Source organism: Eublepharis macularius, chromosome 15 (assembly GCF_028583425.1).
Source record: "Eublepharis macularius isolate TG4126 chromosome 15, MPM_Emac_v1.0, whole genome shotgun sequence".
NCBI classification, from domain to species: domain Eukaryota; kingdom Metazoa; phylum Chordata; class Lepidosauria; order Squamata; family Eublepharidae; genus Eublepharis; species Eublepharis macularius.
In genome coordinates, this window is record NC_072804.1 from 29,508,044 (window position 1) to 29,527,042 (window position 18,999).

Below are 18,999 nucleotides of genomic sequence, written 5' to 3' on the forward strand. Positions count from 1 at the left end.
CAAGTTCCAACATCACCCTTTGCAGTTTCATCCCCACTGAAAGTATGAGCAGAGCATGACATCAGCGCCAGTTTCCCATGTGCATTTAAGTATTCCGATGCATGCTCCCCATGAAGCAACAATCCTGAAATAGACTTGCACAAAACTCTCCCAGGCTATGCATTTTGGTACAACTGCAGTGGAATGCAGAAGGAGTTGAATCGAAGTTGGGAAGTCTTCCAAAATGTCTCTTTCATGGAGGCCTTAGGGGATTTTTTTTTAAGATACGGCAGTTCACAATGAGTACAACAAACTAGAAGACTCACCGCCATGACCAATTGTCTGGCTAGAGCAACTGTTATGGCATTTTATACGCTGTATGATAACCATTAGGATGAATATTGAGAATTTTATATATGCCTAGCATTCACAAAAGACAAATAGATTAAACATACAGATTATCACTCAAAGACCACATGCCCCCATGTCAGTTTCCATCTTTAAACCACAGCCGCAGAAGAGAGAGAAAAAAACAGGTAATCAAACCACATGTAAAAGTTCGGTTCCACCCCCTACCCCACTATTTATGACATTATGTTGGAACCGCCCTCCTTCTTTCCCCAGGGTATGCACAGCCAAGAAGAAGGTGCCATTGAGTTACAACCCGGCAGCCCCAATCCCAGGGCATTCCAGGAAAGAGAGGAGTAGAGGTGGATTCCCATGCCTTCTTCCATGTAGAAACCCCTGTCTCCCTTGGTGATCTCCCATCCAAGTACTAACCATGACTGACCTTGCTGAGCTCATTGGAGCTTGGGTTAAGCCAGCTGCTGTTCCCCAACTAATTCCACCTCTATGCCATTCCTGATGAAAACAAAACTGAAGTTGCACCCCCCACCCCACACTTCCTCCTATTATAACTGGTTATTGAGGAGGAAAGCATAAAATTCCCCATAACGCTGCTTTCCAGCAGCCCGTAAACAAAAAAGCCAGCAAGAGCAAGGACGGCCCACCTGGAAGAGAGGGAAGTGGGACTGGTCGGAGACTCGTCACTCCTCAAGCTTAGGGATTCAGCGGCATCTGAAAAATGGTCTTCTGACTGCAAAGCAAACAAAAGACTGAGTGTCCATCGCTTCACAGATATGTGGCAAAGCGGCACACATGCAATGTAGAGACGATGCCCTCAGCTTTCCATGAAGTCAGGAATGGAACTCCAGGGGAAGAGTCCTGCGGGCTAAGGTGTGGCAGAGTGGGATTAGTCACAAGTTGATTTGTTCCTGGGACACAAAACATTGTCTATTTACTTCCTTTATACTCCACCTTTCTCCCCAGTGGGGACCCAAAGCATCTTCTCCTTGCCTCCACTTTATCCTCACAAGTACCCTGTGGTAGGTTAGGCTGAGGTGTGTCCCAGCAAGCTTCCAAGGCAGAGTGGGGATTCGAACCTGGGTCTGCCAGATGCTAGCGTGATACTCTAACCGCTACGCAACACTGGCTCTCTTGCCTGTTTAGCCACCCCCAACTTATCTGTAGCTACAGGGTTTGCTGCTTAAGCTGGCCAACACACCGTACCCAGTAGTATGACTATGCTGGGAAGCAGGAGACAAATCGTATTGTTTAATGAAGGGGGGGGGGAAAAGAAGGGGAAGAGGAAGTAATAAAAGGCAACTGCTGTGCGCTGTGGAGGACACCTAAAAATTCCAGATGTAGCTCTCCCCTTTAAAATTCAGGGAAGCAAGGACTCAAGTCTGTCTTGTGTATTGTAAAGAGGAATATGCCTGCAGGGCTTTTTTTCAGCGGGAATGCGGTGGAATGGAGTTCTGGCACCTCTTGAAAATACTCTGCAATAGTGTGTGAAAATAATATGATTTCAAAGAATCCCATGTGTTTCTTCCTCATTTCCCTCTTGAGAGTTCCACCACCTCTTTCCCCAGAAAACCGCCCCCCTGCCTGTATCCACAGTGAACACCTTATCTTGCACTCAAACAAAATATTATTTTGGGCAAAGGAGACAAGGCTTGGGAAGCATGGGTTCAAATCCCTGCAGAGTCTTATAACTACACTGAATTGAGCTCACAGGACAGCTGTGAGGATGAAGTGGGATATCCCGTTGTATGTAATTTGGAGGTTCGGAAGTGATTGGGTGGGGGGAGATTGAAGAAATACAAACGAGACTAGAAGATTAGATAGGTCCTAAAACCAGAGAAGGACCACCTCCTCCCATAGTGCCAGCCTGCCAGTAAAGTTCCTGCCCTCAAGCCCTGCTCTTGTACCTTGGTCTTCAGAGGTGAGCCATAAGGCAACCAAAGACAGGACTTCTTCAGTGTTGGCACCTTGCCTGTAGAAGGCTCTTCCTGTTGAGGCTCACCTGGCACCTACCCTATTCTCCATTAAGTGACAAGCCAAAATATTTATTTTTTTACTCTGGCTTTGAATTAAGGCATTGATCTTTTACATTTGTTTTTCCAGTCTGCTTCTAGCCTGACACCTTTTTTTACAAAACTCCCTTTAAGCTGCAAAATTTTGAAAGCTATTTTTATGCTGTCCCTGGGTTATTAATAGTTTATTAAATTTTGTGCTGTTGGATGTCTATCATGTTTGACTTTGTAAGCCACCTCAAGCAGGTTCTCTGGAGAGGTGACATATACATTTCCCAACTAAATAAGATAGACTAGCAAAGATGGATAGGACAGAAGACATTCTTGAATCATGAACGTATACTTAAAGCTATTTCTTTCAACATCTGGTAAGAGGCTACACATATGAGGCCACGTCAAATCCAGGAGGCCAGGCCATCGGAATGGCATTCTTAAAAGCTTTCTGCAACATGAGGCCGAAGTTTGGCTTCCGCATATGAGTGGCCTGTGTAATATGGAATGAGAGTCCAACCAACACAAGCATCTTCTCAAAGGAGATCTGCCTTTGTTTGTAAAAGAGGCCCTCACACTGTGACTAGACCCAGGAGATCTGGGTTCAAATGCCAATTCTGGCACATAGTTTACTGGGTGAATTTGGGTCGGTTATGTTCCCTCAACCTAAACAGAGGTTTTGTGAACACAAAATGGGAGGATAGAAGCCATGTTCATAGCTCTGAGCTCCCTACAGGAAAAGTGGGACAAAAGCGTACAGATAAAATTCAAAGCATTACAGGGCCGGCTTACCTGCTGCCGAGGAGACTCAGGGGAGCTGGGAATCGAAAGACCGAGTGGGATTTTCTTCAACACCAAAGTCACCCGATTTGGTGTCTCAAGCAGCTTCTTTACCAGATTCTTCCGAGTCCAGCCCACCTGCACAATCAGCATAAATTGGCTTTCTGAAGGCAGCAAGGCTCAGGGCTTGCATGCCTTATATTTTCTCAGGGCTGCTACTGCAAGGCCATAGCAGGACTTCACAGGAGCCTATGCCTGCGCCCAGAAGATCCGAGCTTTCATTTTGTAAAAAACTTTTTAATCAAGCTGCTTTAATTGAGAATATTAAAAAGCAGCATGGAGGTAGTATTCTGTCCACTTACTCTTGAAGAAACAAACCATCTCCCATTGCCCCATATTCTGCTCAATAACTATAACATTATCAGGGTATCCAATGGCCAGTATCTGTGCCGAGAAGTTAGTAGCTTTCCTCCGTCAGCAGCTTTTCTGCTGGAGGAAGAGGCACAGCAGGAAGGGTCTGAACTTTGCTGAGCAGAGTGGTAGGACACAGGTTCATGTGAACATCTACGGACAATTTGTATCTTGAGTTGGTGGTGGAGAATTCCGTCAAGTCATAGCTGACTTATGGTGACCCCTAGTGGGGTTTTCACGGCAAGAGACTGACAGAGGTGGTTTGCCATTGCCTGCCTCTGCAGCCCTGGTCTCGTTGGAGGTTTCCCTGTATTTAGTTTCTGACTATCCAGCATTGATTCTTTTTCCCCGTGTCCTGGGACAGTCTCATTGCAATATTCCTGACTAGGCATCCAAGTTACTGCATTCCCCACTAGGTTACCCTAAGCTCAGCAGTGGCCAACTGCACTCTAGCACTAACATGTAGGACAGATAGTCGCAGCAATAAGACAGCAAAAGGGTAGCATGTGAAAGTGCTTGCTTGTGCCACCAATATTCAGAAACAAGATGTAGCAACAGTAGCTCACTTCTCCTTGGCCATCTTCCAAAAATCACAGCTCTGGCCACCACAGGTGTGGCATCTGTAAACATCAACATTCCACATGGAGACGAGCCTTCAGAAACATTCTCCGATGTGCCCATGGCTCATCTAGCAATTGAACTCTGCAACTCTACCTACAGGGCTACAGTATGCCAACTCACAGGTCCTCAGCTTCTCTTCCCAAGCACCCCTCTTCCCCTTGAGGTAAATCAATCGACAATCATTCCACAGGAAGGAAATCCTCAACAGGACTTCAGAAACTTCCACCCTACCTGTGCCAGGGCTAGTTTATTTTCAGGACAACACTTTACAACTATGCAATAGGCATGAACACTGTACTGTATTCCAGAAACCAACCTGACCACTCACCGTGTCTACATACATCCAGATTCTAACCAGAACCTACTCACAACATAAGAGGAGGGGCTCGGCTTCCATGCCCTGTTTGTTGGCCATTGAGTGAAATAAGATACTGGACTAGATGGACCACAGGGCTGATCATGCAGGGCTCTTCTTATGTCACGCTATGGTATACAGAGAAGCCTTAAAATATAAACACACTGCTTCCAATCCTTCTGACAGGGAGAGATGCCAGCAGAACTTGCATCACCCATTCTTACAATTATAGTAGTGTGATAAAGAGACAGATCAGGTAGGGACCAGAAGCTGCCCTACCTCCAAAAGATCCTCCCATCAAGGATTTATGACCTCTATGATCCTATTAAAGGTTTTACGCAGAAGGACGTCCTTGCTTATTTAGACAGTGTCCCAACCCTGAAGCAACTATTCATCAGCATCATTGGACCACCAAATGGGATATTTGTCCTAAGAAAGTTGTAGGTGGGAGTAGGTGGGTCTGCAGTAGAACGGTGGGATTTGAGTCCGGGGGCACCTCAGAGACCAACAAGAGTTTCAGGGTGTAATTTTTTGAGAGTTAGAGCTTCCTTCTTCAGACATCTTTCAAGAAGGGAGCTCTGAGTCTCGAAAGCTTACACCCTGAAAATCTTGTTGGTCTCTGAGGTGCCACTTGACTCAAATCCCACTGTCCTAGGAACTGGCTCCCCAAATAAGCCAACTCTAGTCCTGTTGGCATTACAGTGAACGCACATTCGCACACCTGTTTGTAAGAAACAGCCAATGCACTTTCACTTTACAAATGATACTGGGGAGCAGTACCCATGGGGTGTTGTACGCAAGTAGAATGTAATGCTACATGAGAATTACTCAATGCACAAATAAAGAAAAGGCAAGTGTCTGCTGTACAGGGATTGAATGTGCATTCACTGAAAATTGTGAACTCCTCCACAGGACACAGAATGCCCAGCCACTAGGATGCAAGCTGTGGGGGGGAGGCAGTCTTGCGCAAAAGGAACTCTCAGTTCCGGCCTGGAAGAGGCCCTTTTCCAGTTGATTCAGCACATCAATTCATCCTGCCCAAGGCAGGTGGGAGCCATCAAAGCCAAGTAAGAAAAGGGTCAAACTTACCACCACCTGGTCGTTGACTTGGACTATCTCATCCCCGGGGAGGACTCTGTTGTAGTGCTCAATGGGGGACTGAAAAGGAGGGTGAGGAGAGAAGAAAATGTCAAAACAATTTGGAAATCAAGGTCTTCCTTGCTGGAAGGGAGGGAGGGAGGGAGGAAAGGTGGGCGCTTTCAATTAGTAAAAATTTGAGTAAACAGCTTTCTGCAGAGCGAAAGTCAAGACTTGGGAGGAGGGGTGCTGAAGAGGGGGATTAACTATTAACTTTAAGCTCTGACCTTTTCAGCACTTTCTAGCTCCATAACTGATGTGAGGGAATGAGAAGGGAACCAACTGTGCAGAGAAGCTGGAAAATGTTTTGGCAGGGCGGTCACAAGTGAGAGGACTGGGGAACTTGAGTGGACTAGGCCGTGTTCTGCTAGGAACAACCTGAAGGAGAAACATAAACTCTCCCCCTCACGAGATCATTCCAAAGACCTGAAGTCCTGCGAGCAGGGAAATGGAGAGAGGCGAGGAGAGGTTCTATTTTAAGGCCCGAGTTAATATTACCTTCCTCACCATGAGAATATGTCTGACTGGAAAAGCCAAAGCCAGAAATAAGCCCCTGACTCAACAGCCCCTCTTCAGCAGCAACCTGACTCACCTCTGGGGCAGTCCCTGATATGAAATGGAGACAGGAGGGAGAAGATTTGATCTCGATGCCCTGAAAAGAGAAGATTTAGGAGATGCCATTATCAACACACAATCTTCAGGCTGTCTATTGGAAGGATCAGAACCTTGGATTTGGTATTCAGCAAGGCAGCTTTGAGACGGCACAAACGGAATAAATTGCAGTTATTCAGCCAGCACACACAGCAATAGGCATAGTGCAGTAGCTAAGAGGACCAAGAAGCACTCCCCCCCTCCCCAATTCAAATCCTGCTTCTGCCACAAACACATTTGAATGTTTTACAATAATTATTTTGCAGATAGGCTGAATGTGAGTGGATTTGCTTGAGGTCACCTATTGGCTGAGAGTGAGAAATGTCCCTGGTTCAAATCTCAACTTTTTTTTTAACAGAAAACAGCAGTGTGCTATAAGGAAATGGTTCAGAGAGATGCTTTGGAAAAGGGATAGGGACTGCAGACTATACTGCTGTGTGCTGTCTGTTGCTGTAAGTATGCTCCTACTGGGTAATTTTCAAATTGTTGAATATGTTGTGTCAGTTTGCTTATGTTTTGTTTCAGTGACGTTTCAGCTTTGTATTGAATTTATGTTGGTTTTCTCAGATTTCTGCAATCCATACCCTATTGTTTACTGAATGTCCCAGCCCTTGATTGCATTGATTTACACTGTGTAGTCTGCCTTGGTCTCATCTTGAAAGACAGATTGTAAATAAGTAAATAAATAAAATAAGCTCACCAAGTGGCTTCAGGGAAGCCACTATTCTCTCAGCTTCCCTCCTCATTTCGTACAGACCTACCACACAACCGTGTTCCCAGTAAAGAGGTGTGCAGCATGCTGAAGATCGTCATCATATTCCTATAACTGTATTGAATTAGCATTTCTTTCTCTCCCCACATATATATAATCCTGCCCTTCCTCCAAGGAGCCCAAGCTGTGTACCTTCTTCACAACCTCCCTGCAAGGTAAAATAGACTGATAGGAGAGGTGGCCCAAGGTCACCGCATGAGCTCCATGTGAGGACCTGAACCCTGGTGTCCCCAGGCCCAGGCCAACACTCTAGGCACAACAATACCCTAGCACACTGACAGCCACAACATGCCAGAGTGGATAGGTAGGCTCGGTGTTTGAACACGGTCTCACACAAGCCAGACTCACCAAGCTGTCTTCTGGCCCTGCCTGTACAAGCGTCACTGTCTCCAAGACGGCAGTTTGATTTAGAAGGTTGGTTGGACTGTAACTCAAGATGTGCTCACAGATCCCTGATATGTGCTTGCCCTGCAGGATACAAAGAGGAAAAGACAGTTCTTCATGAATTCAGAGGTGACTCTTACAAAGAAGATTGCAAAAAGACTAAGGGAGATACAAGACACGTGGGGACAGGATTTTGACATGTATAAGACTGGCTCTCTGATGTGCTGGCCAATTTTTTAATCAGAAGTCACCATTTTTCAACAAAATAACTTTAGGGGGACTGCAGTATGGAACAGCTGAGTTAGTATTCATCAAGGAATATGCATGGCTGAAGGCTTAAATAAGGAACAGGCATTTCTAGGTGGCAATAATACCTAGGGACTATCAGTACAATCCTAAGAAAGTTTTATCCTTCCAGATCCATTAAAGTTGATAGGTTTAGGAGGGGATAACTCTGCTTAGGATGAAACTGTGCATTTCAGCGGTGTCAGTTATTCTAAACACTCACTGGCATCATCTTGACTACATCTGACTTTAGCATCACATTGTGTAGTTCTTCTATTTCATGGCCATTTGATTCTTGCCATTTAAGTTGTTTTCTCTCCCTATCCATATATCTGCCAATTTAGGATCTACTTCCTTCATGTGATGAACTATTCTAGTCCAGGGCTTTTTTTTCAGCAGAAACACGGTGGAATGGAGTTCCGGCATCTCTTGAAAATGGTCACATGGCCGTTGGCCCCGCCCCCTGATCTCCAGACAGAGGGGAGTTTAGATTGCCCTCCATGCCGCTCGGTGGCGCGGAGGGCAATCTAAATTCCCCTCTGTCTGGAGATCAGGGGGCAGGGCCACCAGCCATGTGACCATTATCTCCAAGGTGAACCCACTGAGTTCCACCACCTCTTTTCCCAGAAAAAAAGCCCTGCTCTAGTCCATAATTAAACTGCGTCTTTATGACACTGCAATATTCTTGTTTCTTTTACATGTTGAAGCCTCTGGAAATTAAAACAACAGACACTGGAGAAACCTCTTAGAGACAGCTGGGAAGATTCAGAACAGTTTAAATTCTTGACATGTGCGTGCTTGAGAACTCCCAAGATAGGCAAAAGGGATTGCTGCCAAAAATGGCAGCAGAGGAGCTAAAGGGAGGCTACCCGTGTCCCACCCTAAGCCCTTCCTTCTCCTGCATGGAGCCCGCAGGCTGCAATACTTACAATCAGTAATATCCGCTCTTCCCTTTCAGAGACTGGGCAGTCCTGTAATAACAAGGTTAACAAGGCTTAACTGATTGTAAATGGGACAATACTTTTGATAGCCTCAGAGTTATAAAACTTTGCAGCTATTTAAACTATACTTAAGTAGGGATCTTGGGTCCCTCTGTGGGGGTGGGGAATCCCCCCTCCCACCCCCTCCCCTGCCACTACTCACCTGGCTGGGGGGGGGGAAGGCAGGGGAACAGGCCTCCTGGGAGCACTCTTAGGGCGGCACGATGACGTCACTCCTGGGAGTGACGTCACCGTGCTGAGCTGAGAGTGCTCCTACACTTCTCAGTGGGCTGATTTGGGCCCCAAATGGGCTGAATTGGGGAGCTCTCCCAGATCCTGCATGATGATGTCACTTCCCAGAAGTGACATCATCACATTGCCCCCAAGAGTGCACGCACACATAGCATGTGCATGACACACAGCAATAAAGGTGAGTGCCAGGTCTCCGCTCCCACTGGGAGGATAAGGAGACCTGGCAACCCTATTCTTGACGTGTGCGAATGCAATGCTGCCACTGGTCCATCAGACCACTGGTCCATCAAGACCGCTATTGACTATTTGGATTGGCAGCAGCCCTCCACAGTCTCTGGCCAAGGTCTTTCACATCACCTATGGCCTGATCTTTTTAACTGGAGATGCCAGAGATTGAACCTGGGATCTTCTGCATGCCAAGCAGATGCTCTACCACTGAGCCACAACTCCCCGCCATATGAGCAAAGGCCTCACTCCAAGCATTACCCACAGCTGAATACAGCAGATTCTTGCCATTTGTGGAGTGCCCAGTCCCAGAAACATCACAAATGGCAAAAATCCACGGATACTAGAAGGCGGAGGGTCTGCAGGCTCCCAGTAGCAATTGTAACAATTCCACTGACAGCAAAGCGGGAGTAAAAACAGGCTGGACAACCCAGCCTGTGACCAAACCATGAATAAGCAAAATCATGAGCCATGAATCTGTGAAACATCAAACGTCTACGGATTTCATGCTGATTCCCCCCAACATGCTTCACTCAAACACTGACTGAGGAGGGATGAAATGATCTCAGGATCTGGCCCTAAGATAGGGTTGCCAGCCTCCAGGTGGTGGCTGGAAATCTCCCGGAATTACAACTGACCTCCACGCAGTGCATTTTTTCTGGGAAAAGCGGTAGTGGGACTCAGTGGTGGAACTCAAGATCGCACAATGACGTCACTTGGGGTCAGCTAGAACAAGGGGGGGAGTTTTTTAAAGTTTAAATTGCCCTCGGTGAAAATGGTCACATGGCCGGTGACACAGGGGAGTTTAGATTGCCCTCCGTGCCGCCGAGCAGCACAGAGGGCAATCTAAACTCCCCTCTGTCTGGAGATCAGGGGGCGGGGCCACCAGCCATGTGACCATTTTCAAGAGGTGCTGGAACTCTGTTCCACTGCATTCCTGCTGAAAAAAAGCCCTGCCTCCACATGACAGAGATCAGTTCCCCCGGAGAAAATGGCTGATTTGGAGGGTAGACTCTATGGTATTATACCATTCTGAGCCCCCACCCCACTCTCTCCAGGCTCCACCCCCAAAATCTCCAGGAATTTCCCAACCTGGACTTGGCAACCCTACCCCAAGATTTAGCCTCCTTTGAGTTTCCAGGGGCTGACCTTAAACCTTAAAATGAAAAGCCAGAAGAGGAAGAGAAGCTGTTCTTCAAAGTTCATCCCTAGACACATTTCCCATTCTAGGAGAGAGTGGTTGGCAGAAGAACACAAAAATAGCTCTCATGGCCCACTATGGCTGGTTATTTATGTTTATACATACATACATACATACATTTTTCTATCATAAGTTCTTTGGTGGGGAGGAAAGCAGGGAATAAATGTTTTGGTAAGTAATAGCACAATCCTGAACAGAGCTACTTAGGATGGCACTTTAAGTATGTATCAAGAAGCAAGATAAGCCCTTCTTGCTCTGGAACGTCTAGCGAGAAGAGGCCCCCTTTCTCTGATTCTGCCCATTATTACTCTTCTCCCAAGCTGCCTTTCAACCTGGATTTACTTCAGAAGAAAGGTGCATGCGGGGCAGTGGGGGGGGGTGGATACCATAAAACCAGGCAGACTCTTGTTAAGATAAAAAAACACTGGACAGGATCTAGACTAAACTTGCAATTTTCACCAATTCCCCTTTTCCACTGCAGACCCCCCCCCCATATCATTCCTCAGAGTCCTCTTTCCCCCAGAAGCAGCATTTCATGGAGATTTGTGGACTGCAATGGGATCGGGAAGAGGCAGGAAAGTTCCATTCCGCCCCCGGAAAATTTAGTCCGGATCCAACCCACTCTGCTGCCTATGGGTAATATCCCAATAATTTTGCTTTTGCTGTTCTAAGCAATTTACAAGAAACCCGTATAACAAACTTTTACAACCATTCTGTAAGGTAGGCCGGTATTATCATCCCTGTTGTTCAAATGTGAGGGGAGGCAGCTGAGGAACAGTGTGGTTTGCCTCAGGCCACCAAGTGGCCACGGAACTGAGATGAATCTCTTGATTCACAGCTCACGCCCATAGCCACTATGCTACCCAGCGAAAAATGTAAAATAAAACAATGTGCTCATATTTTCAAAGACGAACATGCCTCTCTCTGACACTTCGGCAACATGAAACACTTTTTTCTTCCTACGACAATCCTCCACATTCTCTCTCCCCCCCTCTCTGCCAAAGACTTGGTGTAATTTCTTATCAAGCCCTCCTAGCTCACTCCACATATTCCACCCCAGGAGAACAGGTCGCACAAGCACAAAGAAAAGAAAACATTTTACCCAGAGGCAACTGCGAACACTACCTGAAAAAAAATGTATCTGAGGAGACTCACAGTTTCTGTCCTTTCTTGTGCCGGGCTGCATCCGACTGAAAACGGAGATTCCCCCAAATCCTATCCACCCAGCCCTGACCCCGAAGTATGACTCACAGGATTCTTTCTATAAGAGAAAACTCGCTCACTCTCCCTTCCCAGTTGTGTTTACCTCCCTCCTCTTGTTCCCTCCCCTCCCTCCCTGGTCAGCTGCCATTCCCCAGTTCACTGAAGTTCAGAATCTGGGATCTCATCTGCTGTCAATCAACGGAGCCACAGCACAGAAGTGAAATGGGAAACCAGGTCTCTGTACCCTGAGACCCTTTGGAGTTCATTCTCAGAGCAGCAGGTTGAAATCTCAGGGACATCAGCAAACCCACACTCTTCTAAAGTCCTCTAACACTCCTGTCTCTCGCACTGTGGGAGAACCAGTATGCAAACATAAGTGGTTGCTATTGTGAGCTGATCAACGCACATGTTTTCCTGCTTTGGTATACTTGATAGGCAATGCTTTTTTATTTTTTAAAAATGTACCAGTACTCATGTATATGTTGCACTGATTTCCACCAATTGCCCGTTCAGAATTTGGGAGAGCCCCCACCTTGGTCCTAGTATGAGTCAGCACCAGAGAATACCACCACCAAAAAAATCCCTGATGAAAAGAAACCCAGACATTGTGAGCGCGTGTTCATGAATACTGACGCTGGAAAAATACAAAGGCATGTCCATGCATATCAAGAGGATCGTGTGTACCATGCTTTCCCAATATGTGAGATCAGAGAATCAAAATTATACTGACTGAAAACAGCTTAAGATTTCTGTGCTTGCCTGCTCATGGTTAATATTGCGCACATAGGCTGGAGACACAAAATGCTTCCTAAACACGTCTAATTTTAGCCGATAGATACCATTTAAAAAAAATGTCTTGAACAGTTAATAAACCATCACTTCAAAGCCAATGTTTGTGACTGTAGTGTACACATTCACAAATAACACATTATGCAATTCCTAGAGATATGTGGAAGTTCCTACTACTAATACTACTTTTTTATGTTACACCAACCCCATCACATCACTAGGGTTTGTATGCAGGGCACTCGGCAACTCTGAGTGTGGCTAGATTTTGCTGGTACTCCAAGGAGGGCCTATCATTGTATTTAACTCCCATAGTAGTCCTTTCATGAAGATGGGAAAAAAATCCTCAAGGGGATAGAGTATATTCAGAAACAGGATATATGTTTCTGCAAACATAGGATACACCCAGGGCCGTTTCCACATAGTCAAAGCCTCCATAAGATTATATGAAACTCACGGAATGAAGCGTCTTCCTAGCGCAATTTCCCAGCACTATCCCATTTAATGGCATGATTTCTGACATCATTGCACCATTAAAGGGAATCGTGCCGGGAAATCACGCTAGGAAGACGCTTCGTTCCATGAGTTTCATGCGATCTTACAGGTGCGTGTGAAAATGGCCCAGGATTGTAGTCAAACATAAAGGGTGAGATTCACTCACTATTCCCGAGGACCCTCTGACCCCTGGAAGTGGAAGGGGGAGGTGGCAGCGTTCCATTCCATGAGCGCCACCACCCCACTCATGTAAGCTTAAAATCTAACCTTGTGGTAATTGATAATTTCCTTATATGTAAAAGCAATGGAGGAGAGAGACACTACTTATATTCCCATAGGGATGTACCCTACCCTAGTGTAAGCAACAAAAAGCTATGTTAAATGAGATCCTGTTGATTTAGATAGGATCTTTGGCATGCCCTGATATATTACTAGAATTCTCACATTTCTTAAAAATATAGAGACAACCAGGGCTTTTTTTCAGCGGAAACGCAGCAGAACGGAGTTCTGGAACCTCTTGAAAATGGTCACATGGCTGGTGGCCCCGCCCCCTGATCTCCAGACAGAGGGGAGTTGAGATTGCCCTCCGCACCGCTGGCACGGAGGGCAATCTCAACTCCCCTCTGTCTGGAGATCAGGGGGCGGAGCCACCAGCCATGTGACATTTTCTCCGAGGGCAACCCACTGAGTTCCACCACCTCTTTTCCCAGAAAAAAAGCCCTGGAGACAACCAAAATCATCTGAACAACCAAAGCACTGAAACACAGCGGAAAGGTTAGTAGGACAGGCTTCATCTCTGCACAACTCCCCATAGCCTACCTTCTGCATGGCCTCTGCCAGATCTCCACACAGCCAGATGATGTCCCGGCTGGCTGAATAATCATTCAGGTGGGAGAAAAGATACCTGCAAGAAAAGATCAATAGGCTCCGTTGCAGGCAATGCTTTCATAGAGATTTTGGGCTAGCAGAATACCACACAACAGGGAAATAAGCCACGATAAAGCAGAGTGCCGCCAAGCATACAGATAACAACCATATTTAAATGAAAATCAAAAGGAATTCTTGAATTCAAGTTAATCCAGCAGGATTTCTCAAGAAGAGCCCTGTTCAAAGGCACCATCAGATTTTAACCTCGTTATATTAAGAAACTTCTATTTCATAAAACTGAAGGTGCACATGTTCATAAATAAGATTTCAAACAAAATGGGTGAATCAACCAACTTTCCATGGAGTCACCATGCTTTAGAAGACCCAATCGTACATTATTTTTTATCCTTCTTTCAAGGAGTTCACAATGGCATAGAAGTCACCACCCTCAATGTATCTTGCAAAACAACCCTGTAAGGTAGGTTAAAATCTGAGAAGTGTGCAACTAGTTCAAGATCTCCTGGAGAGTTTTGCAGTTGTGAAGATTTGAACCTGGGTTTCCAAGGTCCTAGCCCATCACTCCAACCACCACACCATGATACCCCTGTACAAGTTGTATTTCTATCACCACAAGAATCCAGAACTGCTGCTGTCACATTAAACTTGGCCCTAAGTACAGATGGTGGCTGTGCACTGTGCCCATATGCATGTGTGAGTGTGTACACAAATACATACGCTTTTACCTTATCCTCTCTCTGGTTCTCCGTTTATCCTCACAACAACCCTGAGAGGTAGTCTAGGATGAGACAGAATGACTGGCACAAAACCACCCAGCTAACTTCATGGCTAAGCAATTATTCGAAGGCAGCCATGTGTGCCCTAGTTTGACACTGTAACAGCCACACCCATTGGTTTACTCTATGCGTGTGTGTGCACGAGACTAAGAATCCAACCCCAGCACATTGTGGCTGAACATCATTCAAATCAGTATGGATCCAGCTATCTTGAAACTTAGTTATTCAACTATTTACGCCATGCTTCCCCCCACCCATGGAGCCCCAAAGAGGCTTATAATCCTCCATTTTTACTCCCCCAGCAACTCCCCTGTGGGGTAGGCTAGGATTGGCCCAAGGTCACTCAAGAGCTTCCATGGCGGCGTGGGGACTCAAACCTGCCTCTCTCAGATCCTAGTCCAGCTACTACATCATGTTGGCACAGTTAGGCTTTCAGCTGCTCTTTGTTTCCTAAGACATTTTCCTCTTTTTTACACAAAGAAAAATTCCCTCTTCTCTTCCTTATATCAGAATTTCCCTACTTCAAGGGAAAACTCCTTCCCTTTAAACACCAGTTTTTTGGAGTGCCAAAACCTCACCTGGTTACTGAATAGGACAGGCTGTATGCCAGCCAAGAGCTGCCCTGGGCTCCCATCCCCGCCCCCAGCGCCATTTCAACACTCTTTCCCTTGAACGGGTGAGAGAGGAAACATATTGCGGGTTGTCTAACAACCACAGGATGTACTTGTTACCTGCTTTGGTCAGCAAACATTTAGTTTCCTTTCCAGAACAGCATCTTTCATTGCTGTCAAAGGTACCTTTGCTCCCACATCAGGATTATTAAATAGAATGTATAGAGTTTACAGGCAGCAGTTTAAAATATGCAGACTGGTACCCAATACAGACCAAGGTGGCTTCCAACATGCTTCCTCCTCTGTTGTAGCTTTACAACAACCCTATGAGGTAGGCTGAGCAGAGGCTGTGCAAGTTCCCCAAGGTCACTGAGCAAGCTTCCATGGCAGAGTGGGGATTCAAACCTGGCTCTCCCAGATTCTAGTCCAACTCTCTAATCTCTACTGCATAGGGCTGAGCTGAAACTCTACTAGATTCTGTAGCTAACAACTTTTCTGCATATTTACTCAATAGTTCGGTTCAAACATCAAACAAAGCCCTGGTTATTATGTGATAGTATTGAAGCAGATTGTCCAAAAAGGACCAAGTATTTCAGCATCCCACAATTTACCTCAGGAGTCAGCAACCTTTTATAATCCTAGAGCCCAAACCATGTCACAATTCAGAGCAAGAGATCAACAACAATGAACCTGTGTAAGAAAGCCCCTTTGCACCACTGAAACTATACAACTCAGCATTTCTGACATGGTATCTCCACAGCCCAAACCCTGCTTGTTGCGAGTCCTTTATTGGGAAGTGGCACACATGAAGCCTCACAATTAGTCATAAATATACACAGGAGTGCCCTGCCCAGTTGTTCTAGCGCTCTGGCATAAATCTGTGGATGGTTTGCACTTGGATCCTGACAACTGTTCACCTCTATATCATTTCCCTTTCTGCAAAACATCTCTCAGAAACCCTTTAGTCCTCTAAAAATAGTTGCCTGCCATTCCCTTCACATGCTGGTTATTCTAGCATTCTACTTACCCCTCCAATAGACTTTCATGTAAAGATTTCATTGTCTTTTTTCAAAGAGATGTATTTGGGTCCATAGTGAGCCACATTTGGCTCTAGGGCAAGTATACCAACCCATGATGTCCTTCCTTACAATTCAGATACCACACCCAGCCCTCCTCCTTCCCAGTCTCCCCCTCCAGGCTGTTCTTTTATTTAAACGTATAGGCTGTTTCCCTTTCTACTCCCAAAGGTACAGAGCTGGCAAATGACAGTAAGAAAGACAGTCAATACCTGCTGAGCCACAAGAACAGGCCCTTTGCCGCACCGATCAGCTCCACAATGCAGGACAACAGCTCCGAGGAAGGCTTCTCAACAGCATCTCCATTGTAGGTGCTCACCTTCCTGTGGCTCAGGATGAATGCCCTGACTGTCCGAACGACCCCTTGCAGCTTCTCAGTGAGTGTTCGCAGGCTCGACGTCTCCAGCTCATAGTTCTGGGAAGAAGAGAAAGCTGAAACGGCTGGACTTAAAGGAAAACAAGAGCCGTTGCCTGCTCGGAATGACCACGGCAAATCCGTACAAAAGCCACAAAGCTGTAGCAAGCGCAGACTACCACATCAGAGCACTGAGGTGTAATAAAAGCCCTTGAAGTTGCCTTATTCCGAGTCGCTGTTCTATCAAGGAGAGTCGTGTCTACTGTGACTGGCAGTGGATCCCCAAGGCCTGAGGTCAAGGTCTTTCAACTTACTACCTGATCATTTGACCTGGAGATGCCAGGAATTAAATCTGGGTCCTTCTGCACGCATAGCAGATATTCTCCCACTGAGGGAATGATCAAGTGGAGTGCAAGTGAACAGGGAGGAATACATGTGAGTCTGTTCACTTGCCATTCAAGTGTAATTCGTCACTTCTAGCTTGGCCCTGAGTCGTCGCCCATTTTTCTTCCTCACTACCAGTAGAACAGCAAAAATAAAGACGCTTTTAAACTGCACAAAGCACAAACAGCCACACGAACCGCTCTACTGGTGGCAAGTCTCTGTTCTCCTGTAGTCCTTGAATTACCTTCAGTAATGACCCAGTTGGGGGGGCCTTCTCTGTGGTCATACATCAGTCTTCCCCTCAGCAGTTCATCTGGCACTAACTTTTTAAGTTGTATCCGCCGGGGGAAACCTCTCTCTCTTCCCTGGCATTTTACAAAGACGATTTATTCTTTGCTTGTCTGCATTCAGATAACTTTGCCAATCAGTTATCCCAATGGGTGCGTTTTCTGATAGTTGCTCAGTTTTATTGGTTACTGCTTGCTGAACTGTTTTAATATTGGCTTTATGCTGCCGTTTTTGCTATTAGGGCTATGCTGTAACAAAACGTTCCAGAAAGATGCTTTGGTAAAAGGATATATAGTCTGTGGACTATATTACTGTGTATAGCACATATCATCTGTTGCTATAAGTACGATCCTGTTCATTTTGACACTGTTTAATGTGTCATGTTAATGCTTTCTTTTAGCTTAGTTTCAGCTTTGTTTTCAAATTTCTGCAGTCCAAACTCTCCTGCATTGTTTATTGGGTATCGCACATTCCTGTTGGTTTAATTGTCTCGTGCCGTTTGATTCCACCTGCAGTCTCAGTGAGAAAGACGGTTTATAAACAATGTAAATAAAATCAATGAACCATTTATTTTCAGGTGGGTGACCGTGTTGGTCTGCAGCACAACAGCAGAAATGGAATCCAGTGGCACCTGAGAGACAAGATTTTCAGGGTCTGTGCTTTAGAGAGTCAGAGCTCCCTTCTTCAGAGGTGCCACTGGACTCGTATCCTGCTTCTTTATTTATTAAACATGTAATATATTTTGTTGTTAGCCACTCAAGTATTTTTAGAGAAGCGGCTAAGAAATCCTGCTTCTTTATTTATTAAACATGTAATATATTTTGTTGTAAGCCACTCAAGTATTTTTAGAGAAGCGGCTAAGAAATCCTGCTTCTTTATTTATTAAACATGTAATATATTTTGTTGTAAGCCACTCAAGTATTTTTAGAGAAGTGGCTAAGAAATGCCTTAAGTAAAATAAATACCTACGGCTCCTCTGCCTAAACTTCCCTTTAACCCTTTTCACTCATTCCGATTCCGATACTGCAAACCAGCAAGGATGACTTACTGGGGGCTTGTTAGCCTCTGTTCCCTTTAGCAACACACCAAAATAAAGCAAGTGAAAATTCCATACCATACCAGGAAAAAGCTTTCCCTGCTACACGGCTGTGCAATAAATAACGTGTTGATACGGCAGCAAAGGCAGGAAACAAAAAAGCAACAATGACAAGCCTCCCTACAGTTGGTTCGCTCCAGGGTCAGCAAGACTTCCACCGAAAACAAAGGCAATGCTACCAACATGAAGGAAGTTGGTCATTCCAGTCAAGGGAAGCTCAGTCAACAGATGCATAATGCGCACACCGAACTTGAACGTTGCTCACCAGTGGTACAGTGCATCGGGTTATCATCGGGTTTTACGTCTGTGCACTCACCAACACGCACAGCTGTTCCACAGCTTCCAGGACCAGCTCCTGGTGACCGACACGACTCACGCCCAAGTCCTCCAAGTCCCGGTAGGACAGGTGAAGGAGCTGCTTTCCGTTCAAGTGCCACGTCTCCAAGGGATAGTCTTGCAATGCCGGATCCAAGCCTAAATTGCAGGAGGGGGAGGAAAAGGCATCCGATGGCTTCTCTTTTTGTAATACTAGCCTTCAGGACCCTCAGAATTTGTGCTTAACTGCACAGAAAAACAAGCTAGAAATGATAGGACACTAGAGGATCGTAGCAAACTGGGCCAGAAGCAGAATATCCAAAACAATAA

General features: G+C 45.8%; 1 protein-coding gene and 1 non-coding gene across 3 annotated transcripts in view; both read right to left on the reverse strand.

The window, feature by feature from the left end:
- CNKSR1 (connector enhancer of kinase suppressor of Ras 1) overlaps window positions 1-18,999 on the reverse strand; it is a 42,126-nt gene that overhangs the window by 19,825 nt on the left and 3,302 nt on the right. For both annotated transcript variants that reach the window (XM_054999390.1, XM_054999389.1), the window contains exons 2-10: window positions 18,671-18,828; window positions 16,444-16,646; window positions 13,703-13,787; window positions 8,671-8,712; window positions 7,421-7,540; window positions 6,242-6,301; window positions 5,602-5,670; window positions 3,138-3,263; window positions 990-1,075 (exon numbers count right to left, since the gene is read on the reverse strand). In XM_054999390.1, coding sequence (XP_054855365.1) covers window positions 990-1,075; window positions 3,138-3,263; window positions 5,602-5,670; window positions 6,242-6,301; window positions 7,421-7,540; window positions 8,671-8,712; window positions 13,703-13,787; window positions 16,444-16,646; window positions 18,671-18,828 — 949 coding nt within the window. The remainder of the gene's footprint in view (window positions 1-989; window positions 1,076-3,137; window positions 3,264-5,601; window positions 5,671-6,241; window positions 6,302-7,420; window positions 7,541-8,670; window positions 8,713-13,702; window positions 13,788-16,443; window positions 16,647-18,670; window positions 18,829-18,999) is intronic.
- TRNAA-GGC (transfer RNA alanine (anticodon GGC)) lies at window positions 9,352-9,423 on the reverse strand. Its single transcript has one exon. It is a non-coding gene; the product is annotated as a tRNA-Ala (tRNA).